The sequence below is a fragment of the Pseudophryne corroboree genome, chromosome 11 (assembly GCF_028390025.1).
Source record: "Pseudophryne corroboree isolate aPseCor3 chromosome 11, aPseCor3.hap2, whole genome shotgun sequence".
NCBI lineage: Eukaryota > Metazoa > Chordata > Amphibia > Anura > Myobatrachidae > Pseudophryne > Pseudophryne corroboree.
The window spans coordinates 223,199,246-223,224,824 of NC_086454.1; the positions used below are offsets into that span (position 1 = coordinate 223,199,246).

The 25,579-nt window shown below is 45.8% G+C and overlaps 1 protein-coding gene across 3 annotated transcripts in view; it reads left to right on the plus strand.

Annotated features, from left to right (window-relative positions):
* Positions 1-18,556, plus strand: part of PSKH1 (protein serine kinase H1) — a 172,136-nt gene extending 153,580 nt beyond the window's left edge. For all 3 annotated transcript variants that reach the window (XM_063945275.1, XM_063945274.1, XM_063945276.1), the window contains one exon: positions 15,084-18,556. In XM_063945275.1, coding sequence (XP_063801345.1) covers positions 15,084-15,401 — 318 coding nt within the window. In that variant the 3' untranslated portion in view covers positions 15,402-18,556. The remainder of the gene's footprint in view (positions 1-15,083) is intronic.
* Positions 18,557-25,579: the final 7,023 nt, after the last annotated feature.

Genomic DNA, 25,579 nt, shown 5'->3' on the forward strand with positions numbered 1-25,579 from the left:
TCAACCAACCTATTGTGGTGCCTGTGGCTACTTGGGACTTGGAGGATTCCAAGTTACTGGACGTAGTCAGGGCCCTGAAATGTATATGTTTCCAGGACGGCTGGAGTCAGGAAAACTGACTCGCTATTTATCCTGTATGCACCCAACAAGCTGGGTGCTCCTGCTTCTAAGCAGACTATTGCTCGCTGGATCTGTAGCACGATTCAGCTTGCACATTCTGCGGCTGGACTGCCGCATCCTAAATCAGTGAAAGCCCATTCCACGAGGAAAGTGGGCTCTTCTTGGGCGGCTGCCCGAGGGGTCTCGGCTCTACAACTTTGCCAAGCAGCTACTTGGTCGGGGTCAAACACATTTGCTAAATTCTACAAGTTTGACACCCTGGCTGAGGAGGACCTAGAGTTTGCCCATTCGGTGCTGCAGAGTCATCCGCACTCTCCCGCCCGTTTGGGAGCTTTGGTATAATCCCCATGGTCCTTGCGGAGTCCCAGCATCCACTTAGGACGTCAGAGAAAATAAGATTTTACTCACCGGTAAATCTATTTCTCGTAGTCCGTAGTGGATGCTGGGCGCCCATCCCAAGTGCGGATTGTCTGCAATACTTGTTTATAGTTATTGCCTAACTAAAGGGTTATTGTTGAGCCATCTGTTGAGAGGCTCAGTTATATTTCATACTGTTAACTGGGTATAGTATCACGAGTTATACGGTGTGATTGGTGTGGCTGGTATGAGTCTTACCCGGGATTCAAAATCCTTCCTTATTGTGTCAGCTCTTCCGGGCACAGTTTCCTAACTGAGGTCTGGAGGAGGGTCATAGTGGGAGGAGCCAGTGCACACCAGGTAGTCCTAAAGCTTTCTTTAGTTGTGCCCAGTCTCCTGCGGAGCCGCTATTCCCCATGGTCCTTACGGAGTCCCAGCATCCACTACGGACTACGAGAAATAGATTTACCGGTGAGTAAAATCTTATTTTTAACTCTCGCAGTTTGCTTTTTCATTTTGCAAGTATAGTCTCGTTATTTAATACCCACACCTCGTATTCAGAAAAGGTACTGTTGGTAACAGTCTGACAGTACCTCCAAGTATGATGGTAAGTATTATAATGTTAACAATAAATAACTGGACACTGTCTTAATTTAATATAAAAATTATAAAATTAAAACATTACTTACATGCAAATGTACAATCAGGCCCTATCAGATGATTTTTTAGAATAATAAAAACATTTGACCCACACCAACCAGAAGATAAGATCATTACCATGGAGTACAATATGCACAAAAGCATACAATTCAACCACCATTATATGAAAAGATACCACAAGCAATAAAAAAGTAGAAAAATTAAAATCCAGTCCACAGATCACAAAATCATGAACCATCTACTATCAAATTGTTCAAAAAGCAATCTGACAGTCTCAAAAGTAAGCTAAAAAATATGTTGAACTAATTATTTTCATTTAGTACATTGGGTGACAAAGGTGTTAAGTTTATAGATCCGCTTGGATTCCAGTTTTTATAAACGCAATTTAAAGTCACTAACCCTGGGCATTTCTCTTTTCTGTCACTTTTTGTGGTCATTTTCCTTGGCTTGACAACCTGATGACTTTTCCGTAAGTGGTGCGTTCCATTGGTAGAACGCATTTGTGCCACTTCCGGAAACCGAGCGCTTTAGCTATTTGTACCAGCGGTCATGTGATCTTCCACAGTTGGTGTGCGCCGCCAGAGGGTACCCACACTGGCGTACGCTTGTGACTGTTACTTAGAGATGCCCAGAATTTATCTCCGGTTTACTGCGCGCCAGAAATCTCACATAAATAATAATCTTACATTCCAATCACAACACATAAAACAGTACATAGGTAAAATCGCCTATTATTAAAAAGATAAAAGGAAGAATAGTACAAGACTAATCAGACCTTTCCATCAATTGTTCAACAAGCAAATTTCCTAAGGAAAGAAACTATTTCTCTTACGGCCTAGAGAATGCTGGGGACTCCAAAAGGACCATGGGGTATAGACGGGATCCGCAGGAGCTTGGGCACACTGAAAAGACTTTGACTGGGTGTGAACTGGCTCCTCCCTCTATGCCCCTCCTTCAGACCTCAGTTAGACTTTGTGCCCAGGACTGACTGGACACTCACTAAAGGAGCTCTACTGAGTTTCTCTAGAAAATACTTTTGTTAGGTTTTTTATTTTCAGGGAGACCTGCTGGCTACAGGCTCCCTGCAGCGTGGGAGTGAGGGGAGAGAAGCAGACCTACTTCTACTTAGTTAAGGGCTCTGCTTCTTAGGCTACTGGACACCATCAGCTCCAGAGGGTTCGATCACTTGGTGCACCTAGCTGCTTGTTCCCGGAGCCGCACCGTCACCCCCCTCACAGAAGCCAGAAGAAAGAAGCCGGGTGAGTATGTGAAGATCCGAAGACATCAGACGGCAGAAGACTTCAGTAACGAGGTAGCAGCGCCATTTTCTCTCATCCTCAGCTGCTGCATGAGACGCTGGCCCGGGACCTTCAAGCTTCAGTCAAGTAAAGGGGAGCAAATTGGGGGGGGGGGGGAGACAGATATTTGGTGCATGTACATGTATTTAACAGCAGCGCTTTTCAACATATATCGTTTGGTGGGATATATGGGCGCTGGGGTGTGAGCTGGCATACTCCCTCTGTGTTTTCTCTATCCGGGCTTCCTTGTGGGTCTGTCCCCTAGCTGAGACAGGGTGTGTGTGTTGGTGTGTCCGTAAGCCGTGTCGGCATGTCTGAAGCTGAGTGTTACTCCCCGGAGGAGGTGGTTGGGGGCGCAGATACGGGTCTGGAGATTGCTCTGTCGGCACGGCCGACACCTGATTTGCTTACGATGTTAAGTGCACTTAATACAAATGTGGCCTCATTGTCTAAGAGATTGGATAAATCGGAATCTCAGACACAAGTGTGGAGAAAATCCATGGAGGATGCTTTGTCTCAGGTGCAGGCCCCGTCAGGGTCGCAAAAGCGTTCATTTACCCAGATGGTAGATACAGATACCGACACGGATTCTGATTCCGATGTCGACTTCACTGAGGCTACCTTACACCCAAGGTTAGTTAAGAGTATTCAGTACATGATTGTGGCTATTAAAGATGTTTTACGTATCTCTGAGGAACCTGCGGTGCAGGAAACAAGGATTTGTTTATTTAAAGGGAAAAAACCTGAGGTGAAATTTCCCCCCCTCATGAAATGAATACTCTTTGTGAAAAGGCTTGGGAGTCGCCGGACAAGAGCTGGCAGATTCTCAAAAGAATTTTCATGGCGTATCCTTTCCCCTCGGATGACAGGGACTAATGGGAGTCGTCTCCGAATGTCGACAAGGCTCTTTCCCGGTTGTCTAAGAAGGTGGCGCTTCCGTCTCCTGACACGGTAGCTCTCAAGGATCCGGCGGATCGCATGCTGGAGATGTCTCTGAAGGCCATTTTCGCTAATACGGGTGCATTGCTCAGACCTGCTGTGGCGTCGGTATGGGTAAGTAGTGCTATTGCTAAATGGGCTGAGAATTTAGCTTCTGATATGGATACCCTTGATAAAGATAATGTTCTTTTGACTCTTGGTTATATCAAGGACGCTGCAGTTTACCTGAAGGATGCGGTGAGGGATGTTGGTCTCTTGGGATCAAGAGACAATGCTATGGCGATCTCGGCCAGGAGGACGCTGTGGATCCATCAATGGAATGCTGATGCCGACTCCAAGAAATCTATGGAAGCTCTCCCTTTCAAAGGTAGTGTCTTGTTTGGTGACGGCTTGGCTGACCTGGTGTCTACCTCGATTGCAGGTAAGTCATATTTTCTTGCTTCTGTTCCTACACAGCAGAAAAAGGCACCCCATCAACAAATGCAGTCCTTTCGTCTAATTAAATACAAGAGGGGTAAAGGCTCGTCCTTCCTCGCTTCAAAGGGTAGAGGAGGGGAAGAAGATCGCCTGCAGTATCAGGCGCACAGGACCAAAAGCGCACAGGACCAAAAGTCCTCCCCCGCCTCTACCAAGTCCACCGCATGACGCTGGGGCTCCCCTGGGGGAGTCCGGACCGGTGGGGGGCCGTCTGCAGCTCTTCAGTCAGGTCTGGGTTCAATCAGGCCTGGATCCTTGGGTTCTAGAAATAGTGTCTCAGGGATACAGACTGGAGTTTCAGGAGATGCCCCCTCACCGCTTTTTCATTTCGGCCTTGCCAATGTCCCTTCCGGACAGGGAGGTCGTGAAGGCAGCAATACAAAAGTTGTTTCAACAGAGGGTCATTGTTCCCGTTCCCCCGTCCCAACGGGGGGAGTGGTTCTACTCGAGCCTCTTTGTTTTTCCGAAGCCGAACGGTTCGGTCAGACCTATTCTGAACCTAAAATCCCTCAATCCTTACTTGAAAGTTTTCAAGTTCAAGATGGAATCTCTTCGGGCTGTGATTTCCAGCCTAGAAGGGGGGGATTTTATGGCGTCAGTAGATATAAAGGATGCCTACTTACACGTCCCGATTTATCCTCTGCATCAAGCTTTCCTCAGGTTTGCGATACAGGATTGTCATTACCAATTTCAGACGTTGCCGTTTTGGCTTTCCACGGCCCCGAGGATTTTCACCAAAGTCATGGCGGAAATGATGGCTCTCTTTCGCAAACAAGGGGTTACAATTATCCCGTACTTGAACGATCTCCTGATAAAGGCGAGGTCCAAGGAAAAATTGTTAAGAAATGTGGAATATTCTCTGTCGGTTCTGCGACAACACGGTTGGGTTCTAAATTTACCGAAGTCTCCGTTGATTCCGACCACTCGGCTGCCCTTTCTGGGCATGATTCTGGATACGGAGTTACAGAGAGTGTTTCTTCCGGAAGACAACGCTCTGGAACTACAGACAATGGTCAGGGAGATTCTGAGGCCGACAAGTGTGTCGATTCATCAGTGTACTCGAGTTCTGGGGAAAATGGTTGCGGCGTACGAAGTCATTCCGTTTGGCAGGTTTCATACCCGGGTGTTTCAGTGGGATCTGCTGAGCAAATTGTCCGGGCCTCACCTGCACATGCACCGGAAAATATGCCTATCTTCCAGGGCCAGGATTTCTCTCCTGTCGTGGCTGCAAAGTTCTCACCTTCTAGAAGGGCGCCGATTCGGAATCCAGGACTGGGTCCTACTGACAACAGATGCAAGTCTCCGAGGCTGGGGCGCAGTCACCCAAGGAAGAAATTTCCAGGGGAAATGGTCAGACCAGGAATCTTGTCTCCACATAAATGTCCTCGAGTTAAGAGCCATTTACAACTGCCTGCTCCAAGCAAAGAGCCTTCTTCAGGGTCGACCTGTCCTGATCCAGTCGGACAACGTAACAGCGGTGGCGCATGTAAACCGGCAAGGCGGAACAAGAAGCAGGGCGGCTATGGTGGAGGCCACAAGAATCCTTCGCTGGGCGGAACAGCACGTGAGCGCTCTGTCAGCAGTTTTCCTCCCGGGAGTGTACAACTGGGAAGCAGACTTCCTCAGCAGACACGATCTCCATCCGGGAGAGTGGGCTCTTCACCAAGGGGTATTTGCAGAAGTAACGAAGCGTTGGGGAATTCCTCTGATAGACATGATGGCGTCTCGCCTCAACAAGAAGCTTCTGAGGTATTGTTCCAGGTCAAGGGACCCTCAAGCCAGTGCAGTGGACGCCCTGGTGACACCGTGGGTGTTTCAGTCGGTATATGTGTTCCCTCCACTTCCTCTCATTCCAAAGGTGCTGGGAATTATACGACGAGCAAAGGTTCGGGCGATTCTCGTAGGTCCAGATTGGCCGCGCCGGGCCTGGTATCCGAATCTTCAGGAATTATTGGTGGAAGATCCTTGGCCGCTTCCTCTAAGAGAGGACCTGTTACTGCAGGGGCCATGCGTGTTTCCAGACTTACCGCGGCTGCGTTTGACGGCATGGAAGTTGAGCGCCAGATCTTAGCTCGAAAAAGTATTCCTGGGGAGGTCATCCCCTCTCTCCTTAAGGCTAGGAAGGAGGTTACGGCGAAACATTATCACCGTATTTGGAGAAAATATGTTTCGTGGTGTGAAACCAAAACTGCTCCTGCGGAGGAATTTCACTTGGGTCGGTTTCTCCATTTTGTGCAGGCAGGCGTCGATGCAGGCCTGAAATTGGGTTCCATCAAAGTGCAAATTTCGGCTTTATCTATTTTCTTTCAAAAGGAATTGGCAGTCCTTCCAGAGGTTCAGACTTTTGTGAAGGGAGTGCTGCATATCCATCCTCCGTTTGTGGCGCCGTGGGATCTTGAAGTGGTGTTGCAGTTTCTTATGTCTCCCTGGTTTGGACCTTTACGTAAGGTGGAGTTAAAGTTTCTCACTTGGAAGGTAGTCATGCTTTTGGCTCTGGCGTCTGCCAGACGAGTGTCAGAGTTGGCGGCCTTATCTCACAAGAGTCCATACTTGATCTTCCATTCGGATAGAGCAGAATCGAGGACTCGTCAACAATTTCTGCCGAAGGTGGTTTCTTCGGTTCACATTAACCAACCTATTGTACCTGTGGCTACGGATGCTGTGGCAGTTCCAAGGTCTCTTGATGTTGTAAGAGCTTTGAAAATTTACATCGCCAGAACGGCTGTTATCAGGAAAACGGAGGTCTTGTTTGTCCTGTATGCTTCCAATAACATTGGGAATCCTGCTTCTAAGCAAACTATTGCACGCTGGATTTGCAGTACGATTCAGCAAGCTCATTCTTCGGCGGGGCTACCGTTGCCGAAATCAGTAAAGGCCCATTCTACCAGAAAAGTGGGCTCGTCTTGGGCGGCTGCCCAAGGGGTCTCGGCACTTCAGCTTTGCCGAGCAGCTACGTGGTCGGGTTCAAACACCTTTGCTAAGTTTTACAAGTTTGATACCCTAGCTGAGGAGGACCTCATGTTTGCTCAATCGGTGCTGCAGAGTCGTCCGCACTCTCCCGTCCGTCCTAGAGCTTTGATATAATCCCCATCGTCCTTTTGGAGTCCCCAGCATCCTCTAGGACGTAAGAGAAAATAGGATTTTAGTACCTACCGGTAAATCCTTTTCTCCTAGTCCGTAGAGGATGCTGGGCGCCCTTACCAGTGCGGACTGTTACTTGCAGTGTATTATTACTGGTTAAATTTGTTTACACGCGGGTTGTGTATTAGTTATATTCAACTTGTTTCTGTTGTTACTTCATACTGTTATCTGGTTTCCTGATACTCCGGTTGTACGGTATGTTTGTGGTGTGGGCTGGTTGGTTCTCGCCTTAGTTTAAACAAAAATCCTTTCCTCGAAATGTCCGTCTCTCCTGGGCACAGTTCCTATAACTGAGGTCTGGAGGAGGGGCATAGAGGGAGGAGCCAGTTCACACCCAGTCAAAGTCTTTTCAGTGTGCCCAAGCTCCTGCGGATCCTGTCTATACCCCATGGTCCTTTTGGAGTCCCCAGCATCCTCTACGGACTAGGAGAAAAGGATTTACCGGTAGGTACTAAAATCCTATTTTTGCTGTCTAGAGGTTTTTACAGGCAGCGCTCTATAGCATCTACCTGAGGGAAGCAGTTGGAACAGGGAACAACCAGGGTGCGAGTGATCCCTTACATTATTACTTGCCCACCTCATGAACAGATGGGAGATCTGCCCCCAATAATCCTTTCCGCTGTTCTCACAGCCCTTTGGAGCCTTCGCTTATCATGTTCAGTTGCTGAACCAAACCAGACAATAACCAAGGAATATAGCACAGACTCGATGTATAGCAGAATAAAAAAGAATTGACAACTCTCCGGGGAGGTTAAGCTTTTTAAGCTGACGCAAAAAGTAAAATGTCTGCTGGTATTTTTTAACAATGGCCTGAATGTTGGGCCCCTGCTTAAGGTCTCGTGCAATTGTAGACCCCAAAAACTTAAAGGAGTCCACCATAGACTCAACATTGCGAGCAATCATAAGTGGGGACACAGGAGCTGAACACCTCCTAAAGTCCACGACCATTTCTACTGTTTTAAGCAGATTTAACTCCAAGTTGTTCCTGCATAAGAATGCCAAACTTCACTCTGTATTGAAAGGGGATGTGTCATGAATTTCTAAACAATAATAATAATAAAAATAAAGACACGGTTGTAGTGTAAAAATAATCTAAAACCTAAAGAAACTATAACAGAGATCATTAAACTTTATAGTGTAGGTGTTGCCCATAGCAACCAATCAGATTCTAATTATTATTTATCTAATACATTCTATAAAATGATAGCTAGAACCCGAATGGTTGCTATGGGCATCACTTGCCCTTGTTCTCTTTCTAACTTTTCCTGCCCTAGATCTCTGTCCATAGACATTATGTAGGCCTAATTATGCAGAAAAAGAAAAGTCCCAAAAATGTTAGAATCCATGTATCCGAATTTGTCTTTTGTCCTTATGGGCCCTACACATTTGTCGATCCGCCGCCGGGGCAGTGACGGGAGGAGTGAAGTTTCTTCACTCCCCCCATCACCCTGCTCCATAGCAGTGCAGGCAAATATGGACGAGATCGTCCATATTGGCCTGCATGCACAAGTGACGGGGCACCAGCGATGAACGAGCGCGGGGCCGCGCATCGTTCATCGCTGGTGCCTCCACACTGAAAGATATGAATGGTATCTCTTTCATTAATGAACGAGATCGTTCATATCTTTCAGTATTCTCGCCCAGTGTATAGGGCCCATTAGTTGTACATTTCCATATGCAGCTGTTTTAGAATTTCAGTGGAAAATCATGATGGTGGTTACTTTAGACCAGAGGTTCTCAAACTCGGTCCTCGGGGGCACACACACTGCATGTTTTGCAGGTCTCCTCACAGAATCGCAAGTGAAATAATTAGCTCCACCTGTGGACCTTTTAAAATGTGTCAGTGAGTAATTTAATACACCTGTGCACCTGCTGGGTTACCTGCAAAACATGCACTGTGTGGGCTCCCGAGGACAGAGTTTGAGAACCTCTGCTTTAGACGGATGATACTGTATATGGTGTCCCACTGCATGGCCATTCTTCTTTTTTTAAAAATGATCATAAATAATCAGTTTCAGTTCAACACTATCCCTTCATTTATTCAAAATTTTATTATTTTGTGACCTGGTAATTCTTTAACTAGATCATCCTAATTGGTATTTGTTTTTTTTTTTTCCATCAATAGTTTTTATTTTGAAAGAGAAAACATTTTTATGGGGTACAGAACAAAGAAAAGGGGTTACATAACAACTTAATACAGATGTAGGTATAAGGAAGGGTATATGTAGGGAAGGGAGGGGAGGGGAGAGCATCCAGACTGGGGAAAAAGGCTAGTACACTATAACCGGGTATACACATTACTTCAATCATATTTATGCATAATAATGGTCGCTGCCCAGCAGCAAGGAAATAGATCTCTAGTTCCGGGGGGTCAAGTTGTATAAGTATAGGTTGGTAGGGGGTAAGGGGAAGATTCTAGACTGTGGTTGTCTCGGTTCGGGGTTGTGAGCGTAGGGAATTAAAGTGGAAGTGGGGAGCGGGTTAGTAGTCAGTGCTGTGTATCACAAGTATCTTCTGGTCGTTCAATTAAGTTAATTTGGTTTTGGTCGGGTATAGCTGATTTATGAAGGTATTGGGATCCCTCGTTGGTGGAGACATAGTGACACCACGGGGACCAGTTTGCTTTAGGGGGAGTGGTGTTGGTGGGGATGGGGGGGATATATTCCGTTTCCATGAGAAAGTGATAGTTTATCTTATGAATAACTTTTAGTAAGGTAGGGGATGTGGGTTGTTTCCATAGTTGAGCCAGGTTAGCGCGGGCGGCTATGAGGATGTGACCCAGAACGTATCTGGCGGATGGGGGAACAGAGGGAGGGACAACATGTAGTAATGCTAGAGTCGGGTCTGGGGTGATTTGAATGGACAGCACTTTATTTATTAGGTCAAATACCTTTGACCAGTAATCTGCAATCACTTGGCACGACCAGAATATATGGTAGATATCGCCTATCGAGCCGCATAGCCTCCAGCACTGGTTGCTATGGGAAGGCCAGAACTTGTGGAGTCGGTCAGGAGTCAGGTAAAGTCTGTGTATTAATTTCATGTGCATTTCAGTGTGGTTCAAGCATTTGGACATAGAGTAGGAGGTTAGAAAAATGAGGCGCCATTCATTCGGTGTCAGAGTTCTTCCCAGGTCTCGTTCCCAAGTCAATTGAGCATTCGATTTGGTATGGGATGTAGGGGTTATCAGCTGTTTGTACCAGTACGTAATGTCGCCTTTAGATTCAGTCAGGGAGAGGCGAGAGAAGAGGGTATATGAAGTCGCGTGGAGTGTTGTGTGAGAGGAGGGGATTGATCTCCACCAGTGCGCAACTTGCATATAGTGAAAGAGTTCCGTAGCGGGTAAAGAAAATTGCGACTGAAGAGTTGCGAAGGGTAGTAAGGAGAGTCCGTCAAGCAAGTCGCTTAAACAGAGTATACCTGCACGTCTCCATTTAGATAGATTAAGATGAGGTATCAGTAGTGCTAGTGTAGTAATGGAGATCTGGGAGATGTGCGATATATGGTCTGGTTGATTGGCGGATAATTTGTCCCAGGTTTGAAGTGCGGCTTGGGTGGCGGGAAGGAAAGTCATATTGGTGGGTCGGAGTGGTTTTGGAATACGGAATAAATCTACTAGAGGAAATGGGTTTGCTCGGTTTTGTTCTAGCTCTACCCAGCCTAAACGTGGGTGGGCCTCAAAGTAGTATTTAGTGGAGGCTAAAAGAGATGCCTCCTGGTATAGTGGGATACTAGGCAGACAGAAACCTCCAAATGCTCTGGGGAGGATCATTCTAGATAGGGCCAGCGAGGGTGGTTTTGAGGACCAGACGTAACTAGACATGACAGAGGAACATGATTGTAGGGTCTTTTTTGGGAAAGTATATGGAATTGTGCGGAAGAGATACATCAATTTGGGTAGTAAAGACATTTTAAATGCCGACATACGTCCCAGCCAGGAGACCTCATAGGACGACCAGGAGTTTGTTAGGGCTTCTAGCGTTTCTATTAGGGGAGATAAGTTGGCAGTGAAGACGTCAGAGGTAGAGATAGGGATGTTGATGCCCAGATATTTTATCGTGTGATTCCGCCAGTTGTACGGGAAGGAGGATTGGAGGAGTGGGAGAGAGTTGGGTATGTTGAAGGGGAGGGCATCTGTTTTGGTAGTGTTGAGTTTATAGTAAGATGCTAGGCTATAGGCATCTAGGATAGAGTGTAGGATAGGTAGCGTTGTAGTGGGTTCAGAGATAAAGAGGAGGACATCGTCTGCAAAGAGGCTTATTTTATGGGAGGATGCGCCAAATTGTAGAGCCGGGAAGAGGGGGTTATCTCGTATTGTGGTTGCAAGGGGTTCAATTGACAGGACAAATATTAGTGGGGATAGAGGGCACCCCTGTCTAGTACCATTTGTGATGGGGAAGGGATCAGATAGGAAGCCATTGCTGAACACTCGGGCCGTAGGGGAGCTATACAGGGTCATAATAGAGGTAAGTATTCGGTCTCTAAATCCAAATCGGAGGAGGACATCGCGCATGTAGTCCCAATTTAATCTATCGAAGGCCTTCTCAGCATCCAGGGACAGCAAGAGAAGGCCTTGATCCTTAGATAGTGAGTCTATCAGGTTAAAGACCCTTCGCGTGTTATCAGACGCTTGTCTGCCTGGTACAAAGCCAGTTTGGTCCGGGTGTATCAGCAGTGGGAGGAACCTATTAATGCGTGTTGCAATCATTTTGGCATAGAGTTTGATGTCGCAGTTGAGTAGTGCGATAGGCCTATAGTTTTGTACAAGGGCAGGGTCTTTTCCGGGTTTAGGGATGGTAACAATGCGCGCTTCTAGGAGTTCTGAAGGGAGAGAGCCGAGTTCAGAGAATGCATTAAAAAGGGCAGTCAAATGGGGAGAGAGAATGTCATGGAAAGTGGCATAGAAGTCAGAGATAAATCCATCTGGGCCTGGGGCTTTGTTTCTAGGAGTAGATTTAATAGCAGCGGAGATTTCTTCCGCTGACCAAGGGGCATTGAGTGTAGTTAGTTGTTCTTGGGTGAGAGTAGGGAGAGAGAGGTTATCTAGGAACGAAGAGATAGAGGAAGGGGTGGGTTGGGGAGTGGAGGGGTCAGTTGCTAGGTTATATAGCTTAGCATAGTATTTTGCAAACTGATTTGTTATGTCTTTGGGGTTCAATATCTTCTGTTTGGTAGGAGAGTAAATACACTTAATTTTATTTCTGGCTTGCTGAACCCGTAATTTACGCGCTAGCATCTTGCCGGCTTTATTGCCCAGTAGATAGAATTTATGGCGCATCCTATTCAGAGCTGCTTGGGTGCGGGCTAGAAGTGATTTTTGAAGTTGACCTCGAACCTTGGAGATTTCGCTTTTAAGAGTTCTAGAGGGATGTGTTATATTTTGAGATTCGAGATCTAACAGTTCAGCTTCTAATTTCGCTTGTAATTGATGCGCTTGTTTTTTGAGAGTGGCACCCGCTTGAATGGCAGCTCCACGGGTAACTGCTTTAAAGGCACACCAATGGTTAATAGAAGAGGTGTCCTGGGGAGAGTTAGTGGCTAAGTAAGAGTTGATAGAGTCGGAGATAATTTTTTTTGACATGGGATTATTTAGAAGGTACGGGTATAAACGCCATTGACGGGGTGGGTTACTGAGATCATGGAGGTTCCATTTCCAGAGGACTGGTGCATGGTCAGACCATGTAATTGGCAATATATCAATGTCCCCAGTTCTCTGGAGAGACCATTTGTCGCAAAGGATCAGGTCTATTCTGGAGTAGGTATTATGGACAAGAGAATGGAATGTATATTCTCGACCTGATGGATTATGGGACCTCCAGATATCGTAGAGGTCAAATTCCGCGAGCAGATTGCGGAAGGCTGAGGAGGGGCCGGAGTGAGCGGCTGAAATGGGTTGAGAGGGTTGGCGGGATTTATCCATTTTCGGGTCTAGGACAAGATTATAATCACCTAAGAGAACTAGGGAGCCTTTCATTGTGTGACGTATGTTGAGGAATAGTTTACGCAAGAAGGGGACTTGGTTGGAATTGGGCGCGTACAGGGATACCAGTGTGACAGGTTTGTCGTCTAGCAGGCCAGTGAGAATAAGGTAACGGCCACTTTTGTCTGAGAGTTGGGTATGGAGGGTAAAAGAGACATTTTTGCTGAAGAGGATTGCCACCCCGTTTCTTTTAAATGGACCATTTGCGAAATATCCCATAGGGAAATGACTGTTCTTGAGAAGGGGAGGGTTAGCAGATGAGAAGTGTGTTTCTTGCAGAGCGACCACGTCTGCTTTTTGTTGGTGGAAGAATGTAAGGGCCAGTCTACGCTTGTTAGGCGAGTTCAGGCCTTTGACATTGAGGGATATAAGGTTCACCATTGCATACGTACAGTAAGAATAGTGGGCAGAGATCTATGGTGAACCAATATATAGGGCAGGTACTGGATGTCAGGATGTACTTGTGGGTGAAGTTTTGGGCCATGTCTGGAGCTCAGGGGGGAGGGAGGTATGCTAGGATATCGTGGAGATGGATCGAGTGGGGGGAATAGGGGGGAAACAACATTAATGACAAAAAAAAAAGGTCCGGCATATTGGACCTGAATTGGTATTTGTTTTAATAATTTTACATTTTTAAATTACATTTCGAGTACAGGTTGAGTATCCCTTATCCAAATATTCCGAAATACAAACTTTTTTGAGTGAGATAGTGAAACCTTTGTTTCTTGATGGCTAAGTGTACACAAACTTTGTTTAATACACAAAGTTATTAAAAATATTGTATTAAATGACCTTCAGGCTGTGTGTATAAGGTGTATATGAAACATAAATGAATTGTGTGAATGTACACACACTTTGTTTAATGCACAAAGTTATAAAAAATATTGGCTATAATTACCTTCAGGCTGTGTGTATAAGGTGTATATGTAACATAAATGCATTCTGTGCTTAGATTTAGGTCCCATCACCATGATATCTCATTATGGTATGCAATTATTCCAAAATACGGAAAAATCCGATATCCAAAATACCTCTGGTCCCAAGCATTTTGGATAAGGGATACCCAACCTGTATATTAACTGCACTTTATGATGTGCAAAAATACTTTCTTTTCCTTTTAAAGCCTCTAAAGTGTGTGATTAAGTTGGAAAAAATTACTAGATAAATTGTAATCCTACATTTCGAAGATATCAGTCTAAGGGGGTTATCCTATTAGCCAAAGTAAATTACCACGGCTAGTGGAACCCCCAGAGGCTATCCAATTAGCCCTTCTAGCCAGCACTTATCAGATATTATGGCACGCAAAGCAGAATCCCCCATAACCAGCCCTTAGAGACCCATTTTTACATAACACATGGGTTCGGGAACTTATCCCAGATCCCATGTGTTATCACCCGAAAATGGGTCATTTACCACACGGTAAAAACGGGTTATAATTGGATAGCCTGATAGTACCATCTTAATAAGACTTGCACGTTCCTAAGGTCCCTTCTCTCTGTCCCATGTAGTGGGAGTAATTTTTGCCATGGTCAAGTCTTTGCCAGAGTTTACAGTACTAATCTCACGGCCGTAATAAAGGGAAAAAAATTCAGATGGCTCTCCAGGAATATACTAGCACATCAGCACCGTTTCATGACCTTTTTATGTTTTCTTCAGCCTGATAAATAGGTCTTAAAATGTTGCTGTGATTGTGTGACTATATTTCTGCAGTGCCATTTTTACATACAATATAACATTTCATCTCTCTTTATATCTTCATTTTAGTGTAGAATTATCAGAATCGCAAACAACTTCCACCATAAAGCATATTTTATTAGCTTCCTGTTTTCGGAGTATATCCAATAAGCGAGAGCGAATTGGCATATTACCTTTTGTTACCAAACAGTAAGGAAACTTATTTAAATACCTCTCTGAGGAATTCTATATACATGATACTGTTGCGCCCATATAAAAATAAATATGAGATTTGCTGTTCATAAGAGTGCTAAAGTACTTTTGAACTGGTGCATCCCAGAATATATTGCTTTAATTTGGAGGGGTTTATTTTAACTGCGATGTCACTTTTTTGCCTTAGACTTTTTATAAATGTTTTTACTATTTTAATTCTGCAGCCTTGGCCAAGTGTTTCCAACCTTGCAAAGGACTTCATTGACCGTCTGCTCATGGTGGAGCCATCGGACAGGATGACTGCAACACAGGCCCTTAAGCACCCCTGGGTAGTAAGCATGGCTGCATCTTCATCTATGAAAAATTTACATAGATCTATTTCCCAGAACTTATTGAAGAGAGCTTCCTCCCGCTGCCAGAGCACAAAGTCTGCGCAGTCTGTACGCTCAAGTCGCTCCACAAAGTCCACTAAGCTACGGCGAGTGAGAGAGCGGGAACTTCGTGAACTCAATTTGCGCTACCAGCAGCACTACTATGGATGAGGACATTGCACAAGACTTTTTAGAAACATTTAATGATCAGTGCCTTATCTCTTTGCAACGGTATAGATTGAACATGCTTTATTTTGTTGTCGCTCACATTTACTTCCATGTGTGAAATGAATGCTGGGTTTTCTACGTGTCTTACACTAATGAAAATGTATGGGAGTAGCTAGGTTAGCTATGGACCAAATCTTCTTAAATACAAATCGTTACATTTGTAAATGTTCGATCAAGGGCTATCAAAATAATACAAGTCACAAGCAAGCCAGTCCTATTCAGCAGTTTGGGCATTTTCAGAAACGGGCAGGGTGTCTGTTATGAGAGATGGAAATCATCTTGAACACTTCAGCTTTGTAGCAATTTGGACCTTTTCCTTTCTGTGATGTGTCATATAGAGAATGATTTTAAAACTTAAAATATTAAGTGCCCTTGTTAGAATAAAAGCTTTGTAAACTTAAGGAATTATCCAAGCTCGTCCAGCCGAGCATGAGTGGAGAAATATTTCAGTGTGGAATAAATTTTAGGAACGGACATTTATTAAAATGATTAATTTAGGGGTGCTGGCTAGTTTACCTAACCAAAAAGCATTTTTTACAGACTATGCAAACAAAGTCACATATTACATATATGTGGAATACAGTGTTATGTGCTTTAAGGGGTATATTCAATCAGGGTCGAAAGCTGCCGTCTGTCGAAAAGATGTCAGTTTTTGACTTTTTAAGGTCGAATCATGATTCGACCTATTCAATCCCAGCTCGGGAATTTGACTTGTCGAATAGTACGTGAATCGGGGCCAAATTCGACAGGATTTGGCCCCGTTTCCGACCATCTCGGTCCGACGTAAAAAAATGGAGGGAGAGCAGTGCTGGAGGATGTCACAGCCGCCGCTCACAGCAGCGTCCACCCGGCTCCAGCAAGCGAGACCTCCCCCCCGGATGGAGTGCAGTGCTGCTCTCCCCCGTCTGCCCGTGGCTCTAAGCTCCTGCATCTCAATTCGACTTTTTTAAAGACGAATTGATAATACATTGAATAGCCCCGGTCGGATCCATTCCGACAAATGAATGTTGGAATGGATCCGACTTCAATTGAATATACCTCTAAGAGTTTTTCTTTATGTGATAGTGCCATACGCTGAATACATGTATATTTTCTTTAGCAGATGACTTGTATCAAAACATTTTTGTTTATTTGGACCAGGATCAATATTGTTAAAAAAAAAAATTTTTTTGCAAATGAGACTAGTATCTCCCAAGCAATGATGTGGGAAGTTTCACAGTGCATACTGTACCTGCCTAGAACTGTGGCAAGAGAACAACAAGCACACTTGATAGGATCACACGTATTGCAGTGTGCTTTCATGACCAGGTACAATTCAAGGCAGCTAAAGTCTCTCTCACATTATATATACCTATTTTTATTTCCATGCATACCTGCCTTCAGCTGCAGCTGCAGAATAGTAAGCACAAAAATAATTATAGGGCTTTATTGTAATGGTCTGTAGTGCACTAGCTGCACATGCTAGGGGCTTGCTCCAGTTCAGTACAATCTGCTGCTGCTGCATAGATTTCCGTCCATTACAGTACAGAACACTTGCTTGTGTCTCTATAGGGTCTTAGCTAAAGCTACTGTAGCAAGATTTTCTTTTTTGGATATCCTGCAGTTGTGTTAAAGCATGATCTTCCAACGGAACCTCACAGATAATTGATTTGCTCCCTAGATGTTTTGGATGATGCAGAACCCGCATAATAGGCACAAAAAAAGTAATAATAATAAATATAAGCACTTAAAAATTCACTAAAATGGTTTTAAAAGTTCTAGTAATAAAGTATATGCAGTTCACTAGATGTAGTGACAAAGACTACAGTTGATTAACAATCCCAGTAGGTACACTCCACTTCCCCATGACTGCTCCGGACCGGTCTCTTAAGTGCAAGAAAATGCAAGTGTTTTGTATGTGACACGCACAATTATGACGTGCAGATGAACTCCAATCCACCTCTATATTGTTCCCATTGTCTCCATGTATGAAAACAAAAAGGGATTTGTTCATTTTGCTAAACAAAAATATCTCGCACCAAATACAAATAAAAATGTGGAAGTTCATGTTCTATTAAACTGTATGACTCAAGGTAAAATGTGAAAGTAGGAAACTGAGGCTGGGTACACATTAGAATGATATATACCCAGCCATTCCGATGGGCAACGTGACCTTGCATTGTGCAGTGCGTATACACTTAAGCAATGCAGGGGACGACTGTGCACTTGTAGGATGCAGCATGGCATCGTACACAATATCTTCTGCTTGGCCTGCAGCGCGGTTGAAAGGAAGATATGGCATGCGACTTACAGGAGTGTGTAGTCGGACATGCCCAATTTGTCGTTCCGATTTGGCCAGAAATTACATATTGGGCCAATACCGTTTAAGTGTGTACCCACCCTTAAAATGAATTCCTTTTTATTGTTTTTATTTAACTTTTTTACTTTTAATTATTGTTATTTGCAAATGGCAACAAATCCGAGTAATATGAAGCATGATCTGAAATATTTTCTGTTTTAAAAGTATACTGTATTTAACATGCATTAGAAAACACAATTTCTATTTATTCATTTTCACAGCATTCCAATTGTTTATTATTTATGGAGTGCCAATTTCCATTGCTATTTTAGAAGCACCTAAAAAAATTAAGTTTCCGTAAAATCCAGTTGGGTAAAACATGACAGGAATACAGTATGAAATCACTAGGCAATGTGCTGTATATTTGTTAATGGATAATAATGGGTGCAATATTTTGGGTCTAGGAAATATTGGGGCAGATGTATTAAGTCTGGAGAAGTGATAAAAAAGTGATTAGTGGAAGGTGATAACGCATCAGCAATCTGCTCCTAACTCCTTTTTCAAACCTGTAATGATTGGCTGGTGCATTATCACCTTCCACGTATCAATGCTGTATCACATCTCCATGCTTAATACATCTGCCCCATTTTTCTGTTGACTTTTAAGTAATTGCAGAAACATTCCAGCTTGATTATTTTCTATCTAGTGCATTAGACTACTAATTATAACCTGACTGACTTGCTTTGTAAACTACAACTGGCAAGTTGTGGTTGTTTGAAACCAAGCTGTGCATTTATACAATTAAACTTCAGTAATGGTTCTCCTTTGGTGATCTATTTGAACTGTCCTTTGTGCTCCTTGCTTATGTCTGGGATGAACAAATAGTATATTCTTCAGCATTGGTGGCACATCCATCTACCGAACACCATACAAGATAAAACAACTCAACAAACCCAAAATAGAAGATGGGCTATATCAAAGATCAACTGATTTACATTCACAAGTATAAATATGTACATGTTGTACCAGATTAAAAAAATAATATTTATTATATATACACACACACAGGTGGAGTCTCCTTTATTCAAAATGCAAAACCACACCTTTTTTTGGGTCCCCCTACTGAGATAATTATATAATTCAATTGTTTTGCGTGCCCGATCTCCTGTCTAAAGTAACAGTAGATCACAGGGCGCAATTCAGGGGCTTTCTTTTGTTTTTTGTTTTTACTGATCACACCCAGCAAGGTTGGGTTTAGATGTGTAACGCAACTAAACCTGACAAAACTAATGGACGCGACATGAAAAGTCCAGTTTGAGTGCTCAAACGGGGCACTTTTCGCGCACTTCAGCTCACCACCCCCGGGGTATGCGAGATGAAGTGCTGGCAGAGGCAGCCAATAGCGCCCAAACGGAATAGCTCCGTTGGACGCAATCTTCTGGCGAAAATTACAAATTTAATTCCCCCCTTTGAGTCTGATTCAGAGCTGTATGCAAGGTGGCTGCAGGGTCATTCCATGTCAGTTCACACAGGCATGACACCCACCACCCAGATTCTCATGATACTTTGTACACTTGATACTACCACATAGCTACTAACCCATGCCAAATTGTTCTTCTCTAGGCCTCACAGTTTGAGATATAGGGGGTCAAAGTTTCGAAAAATTGCTGGGAAATGCCACTCCTGGTGCTCTGTTTTTTCTGAGGTGTATCTGAAAAAAAATTCACATCTCAGTACCTAATCCACATATCGCTTTGATATTTTGACCCTTTGTCAATCAAACTATGGAGATTCCAGTAAAAAATGTTTTATCAATCTTGCCTGACTCCTGAGAGTTCATTATACATTCCTTTACTTCATACTTAATAATTTTTTATGCTGCGGGGTACACTGGACTCCACAGGGAATACCATCGGGGTGTAGAGTAGGATCTTTATCCGAGGCACCAACAGGCTCAAAGCTTTGACCTTCTTCCCAAGATGCATAGCGCCGCCTCCTCTATAACCCCGCCTCCGTGCACAGGAGCTCAGTTTTGTAGTTGGTGCCATACAGTAAGCAGGCATACAAGAGGGGAGCTTTTCTAAGTGAAAAATGAAGACTTCAAGGGCTGCAGCAGTGACTCTGTGAGTATTAGATGTCAGTCTGACATCTCCTGCTGCAGCTCCATCACCTCCCCGAGCGGCGCTGTATACTCCCGCGCCCTGGTTGCCGGGTACTTAAAGCGGAGGCTCCGGTTTGCTCCTCATTAGTCACACACCCGCCAAAGTTCTCCTGGATCGCGTGGCCGCACTCAGGGAGGAGGTAAGTGGGTCCCCTAGGCGGGTCCCGCTAAAATCGCGATCCGGTGGGAGGCGGGACGCATGTGCTGGTGTGGACACTGTGGTCGGGCAGGGACTCCACTAAACCACCAGGGCAAGGGCACAGGTCGGTTTTTTTTACCTCACAAAAAACGTTTTATTTATCAGCCCATAGTACCAGTGGTGAAGTCCAGCAGGGGGATATGGCTTGGACCTGTAGCCCTTCCCCCAGCCCCAGGGCGCCATTTATAGTAATGTTCCCGCCCTGGAGCTACTTATCTCTCTCCCCCTCACTCCCAGTCACTGCCATTACACAGAGCAACACTGTTCCTGGAACTGTTTGGGCAAATCCTCCTTTGCAAAGGGTGGTATTCATGTGACCGGCGGTCGGGAGACCGACAGTCACATGACCTCCTCCAGCATCCCGACCCCTCACTATCCCGATGGTCGGCATTCTGACCAACAGGGATTATTTCCACTCGTGGGTGTCCACGACACCCATAGAGTGGGAATAGAACCTGTGGCGACCGAGCCCGCAGCATGGCGAGCGTGGCAAACCCGCAAGGGGCTTGCTGCACTCGCCGTCGGGATCCCGGGGTCGGTAAGCTGACCGGCGGTCAGCCGTACTACACCCTTTGCAAAGCCGCCTGCATGTCAGCGCTGTGCATTTTACAAGGCACTTAAGTATTCTACATGTCTGTTGACAGTGTTAGTTAAGAAACGGTGCATTTGGTCAGGGTTATATAGTACAAGTACCCTGTGATGATATACATCCAGTATTTACTGTGCATTGATATATCTTCTAAATATATAGCCATACTGAGCATTACTTTGTATTGCTAGTCCAGTGCAGTTTTATTGCATGTCATAATTTCTGCATTGTACATTGTGACTATATGTGTGTGCATGTAGCTGCTGTGTGACCTCCATTTCGTGTCTCCCACACAGATTGCTATCCCTATATTCTATAACCTGAGGGGGCTAGGTGAGTCAGGTTTATCATTTAATATAGGTAGTTCACAGGATATACTTATTGTGTATTTCTCTTACGCCCTAGAGGATCCATATTCGTACCATGGGGTATAGATAGGTCCACCAGGAGCCATTGGCACTTTAAGAGTTTAATAGTGTGGGCTGGCTCCTCCCTCTATGCCCCTCCTACCAGACTCAGTTTAGAAAATGTGCTCGGAGGAGCCGATCACAGCTAGGGGAGCTCTACAGAGTTCTCTTAGTAAAAGAGTATATTTTTCCTTTTCAGGCTTTTTTATTTTACAGGGAGGCTGTTGGCGACAGCCTCCCTGCAGCGTGGGACTGAGGGGAAGGGGAGCAGTGTCCGCCCCGCGGGGTCCTGAGCCACTGCTCCCGCTGACTGGGCACTAGCTCCAGAGGGGTCCGATAGCGCCCCGCACAGGGGAACGCTCGCCCTCAGGAGCTGAAGATGGCGAGTGAGTCACTGTCCCCCCTTGCAAGTGGGGGGACAGTGTGAAGAGGGCGGCCAGAGGGTTAGGAGGAGTGCGGTCTTAACCGCGCTCCTGGAAGGCTCAGCGGTACCTTTGTGTGGCGCTGGGGGGAGCGCCTGGGCCAGCTCCGGACCCTGCACTGGTCGTTTCCTGCATGTCGGTGTCTACGGATCCAGGTCAGACAAATCCTCCAGGCCAGTATAATCTTTTTGAGAGCGGGAAGCCGGCGCCATTGAAGGGGGCGGAGCTTCTCCTCAGAGCAGACCCAGCAGCGTTCAGCGCCATTTTTCCTGCCTGCAGTCGCTATCCACTGGATCCAGGTCCCTCCAGAGCTTTCTCCAGAAGTCTGTACGGTACAAGGGGCTGTAGAAGGGAGGGGAGGCTGCATAATAGGCTTTGTCACGTATTAAGGGACACAGTCAGAGCTGGAAAGGGACTCCCTTTGCCTAAAAAGCGCTGTGTGTGGGTTGGCTCCTATCTCTGCGTCTCTCTGCCTTTCTTGGGGGGGAAACTGCCTACGTAATACCCTGTGTGTTTGTGTGTGTGTGTGTGTGTGTGTGTGTGTGTGTGTGTGTGTGTGTGTGTGTGTGTGTGTGTGTGTTGTAACATGTCTAGGGACAATGTGTCATATGCTGCAGAGGATTTGTCCTCCCAGGAGGACTCCATACCATGTAATCAGGATTGCACAGTTTTAGCGCAGATCCCAGCTTGAGAGCCAGAATGGTTAGTCTCTCTGAGGGGGACTATTTCCCAGATTTCTGATAGAGTTGCTAGGACTGAGCACGCCACTCAGGTCCTCCAGTCCTCTATCCAAAATCTGTAAAGGCCCATTCTACTCGTAAAGTGGGCTCTTCCTGGGCGGCTGCCCGGGGTGTCTCGGCTGTACATCTTTGCCGAGCTGCTACTTGGTCTGGGTCGAACAACGTTTGCCATGTGTTACAAGTTCGATACTTTGGCCTCTGATGGCCTCAAGTTTGGTCAAGCAGTGTTGCAGGAGCCTCCGCGCTTTCCCTCCCATACTGGGAGCTTTGATACATCCCCATGGTACTAATATGGCCCCAGCATCCTCTAGGACGTAAGAGAAAATAGGATTTCTCTGACGTCCTAGTGGATGCTGGGAACTCCGTAAGGACCATGGGGAATAGCGGCTCCGCAGGAGACTGGGCACAACTAAAAGAAAGCTTTTAGACTACCTGGTGTGCACTGGCTCCTCCCACTATGACCCTCCTCCAAGCCTCAGTTAGATTTCTGTGCCCGGCCGAGCTGGATGCACACTAGGGGCTCTCCTGAGATCCTAGAAAGAAAGTTTATTTTAGGTTTTTTATTTTACAGTGAGACCTGCTGGCAACAGGCTCACTGCATCGAGGGACTAAGGGGAGAAGAAGCGAACCTACCTGCTTGCAGCTAGCTTGGGCTTCTTAGGCTACTGGACACCATTAGCTCCAGAGAGATCGACCGCATGGAACTGGCCTTGGTGTTCGTTCCCGGAGCCGCGCCGCCGTCCCCCTTACAGAGCCAGAAGCAAGAAGAGGTCCGGAAAATTGGCGGCAGAAGACATCCGTCTTCACCAAGGTAGCGCACAGCACTGCAGCTGTGCGCCATTGCTCCTCATGCACACTTCACACTCCGGTCACTGAGGGTGCAGGGCGCTGAGTAGCAATAAAAACACCTTGGCTGGCAAATATATCACAATATATAGCCCCAGAGGCTATATATGTGATAAATACCCCTGCCAGAATCCATAAAAAAGCGGGAGAAAAGTCAGCGAAAAAGGGGCGGAGCTATCTCTCTCAGCACACTGGCGCCATTTTCTCTTCACAGTACAGCTGGAAGACCTCCCCAGGCTCTCCCCTGTAGTTTGCAGGCTCAAAGGGTTAAAAAGAGAGGGGGGGCACTAAATTTAGGTGCAATATTGTATATACAAGCAGCTATTGGGAAAAATTCACTCAATATAGTGTTAATCCCTAAATTATATAGCGCTCTGGTGTGTGCTGGCATACTCTCTCTCTGTCTCCCCAAAGGGCTGTGTGGGGTCCTGTCCTCAGTCAGAGCATTCCCTGTGTGTGTGCAGTGTGTCGGTACGGCTGTGTCGACACGTTTGATGAGGAGGCTTATGTGATGGCAGAGCAGATGCCGATAAATGTGATGTCGCCCCCTGTGGGGCCGACACCAGAGTGGATGGATAGGTGGAAGGTATAAACCGACAGTGTCAACTCCTTACATAAAAGGCTGGTTTACGTAACAGCTATGGGACAGCCGGCTTCTCAGCCCGCGCCTGCCCAGGCGTCTCAAAGGCCATCAGGGGCTCAAAAGCGCCCGCTCCCTCAGATGGCAGACACAGATGTCAACACGGAGTCTGACTCCAGTGTCGACGAGGTTGAGACATATACACAATCCACTAGGAACATCCGTTACATGATCCCGGCAATAAAAAATGTGTTACACATTTCTGACATTAACCCAAGTACCACTAAAAAAAGGGTTTTATGTTTGGGGAGAAAAAGCAGGCAGTGTTTTGTTCCCCCATCAAATGAGTGAATGAAGTGTGAAAAAGCGCGGGTTCCCCCCGATAAGAAACTGGTAATTTCTAAAAAGTTACTGATGGCGTACCCTTTCCCGCCAGAGGATAAGTTACGCTGGGAGATATCCCCTAGGGTGGATAAGGCACTCACACGTTTGTCAAAAAAGGTGGCACTGCCGTCTTAGGATACGGCCACTTTGAAGGTACCTGCTGATAAAAATCAGGAGGCTATCCTGAAGTCTGTATTTACACACTCAGGTACTAGACTGAGACCTGCAGATAGTGCTGCTGCAGCGTGGTCTGTAACCTTGTCAAACGGATACTATTTTGCGAACATAAGACGTCGTCTTATATATGAGGGATGCACAGAGGGATATTTTGCCGGCTGGCATCCAGAATTAATGCAATGTCCATTCTGTCAGGAGGGTATTAGAGACTCGACACTGGACAGGTGATGCTGACTTTAAAAGGCACATAGAGCCTTATAAGGGTGAGGAATTGTTTGGGGATGGTCTCTGTGACCTCGTATCCACAGCAACAGCTGGGAAGAAAAATTTTTACCTCAGGTTTCCTCACAGCCTAAGAAAGCACTGTATTATCAAAGGCGCTTCCTTTCTGCACAGAGACGAGAGAAGAGGGAAAAAGCTGCACCAGTCAGCCAGTTCCCAGAATCAAAATTCTTCCACCGCATGACGCGGGGGCTCCACAGGCGTAGCCAGGTACGGTGGGGGGCCGCCTCAAAAATTTCAGCGATCAGTGGGATCGCTCACAGGTGGATCCCTGGATCCTTCAAGTAGTATCTCAGGGGTACAAGCTGGAATTCGAGGTGTCTCCCCCCCCCGCCGTTTCCTCAAATCTGCCTTGCCAACAACTCCTTCGGGCAGGAAGGCTGTGCTAGAGGCAATTCACAAGCTGTATTCCCAGCAGGTGATAGTCAAGGTGCCCCTACTTCAACAAGGACGGGGTTACTATTCCACACTGTTTGTGGTACCGAAACCGGACGGTTCGGTGAGACCCATTTTAAATTTGAAATCCTTGAACACATACATAAAAAAATTCAAGTTCAAGATGGAATCGCTCAGGGCGATTATTGCAAGCCTGGAGGAGGGGGATTACATGGTATCCCTGGACATCAAGGATGCTTACCTACATGTCCCCATTTACCATCCTCACCAGGAGTACCTCAGATTTGGGGTACAGGATTGCCATTACCAATTCCAAACACTGCCGTTTGGACTGTCCACGGCACCGAGGGTCTTTACCAAGGTAATGGCAGAAATGATGATACTCCTTCGAAAAAAGGGAGTTTTAATTATACCGTACTTGGACGATCTCCTTATAAAGGCAAGGTCCAAGGAGCAGTTGTTGGTCAGAGTAGCACTATCTCGGGAAGTGCTACAACAGCACGGATGGATTCTATACATTCCAAAGTCACAGCTGGTTCCTACCACACGCCTACTGTTCCTGGGGATGGTTCTGGACACAGAACAGAAAAAGTGTTTCTCCCGCAGGAGAAAGCCAAGGAGCTGTTATCTCTAGTCAGAGACCTCCTGAAACCAAAACCG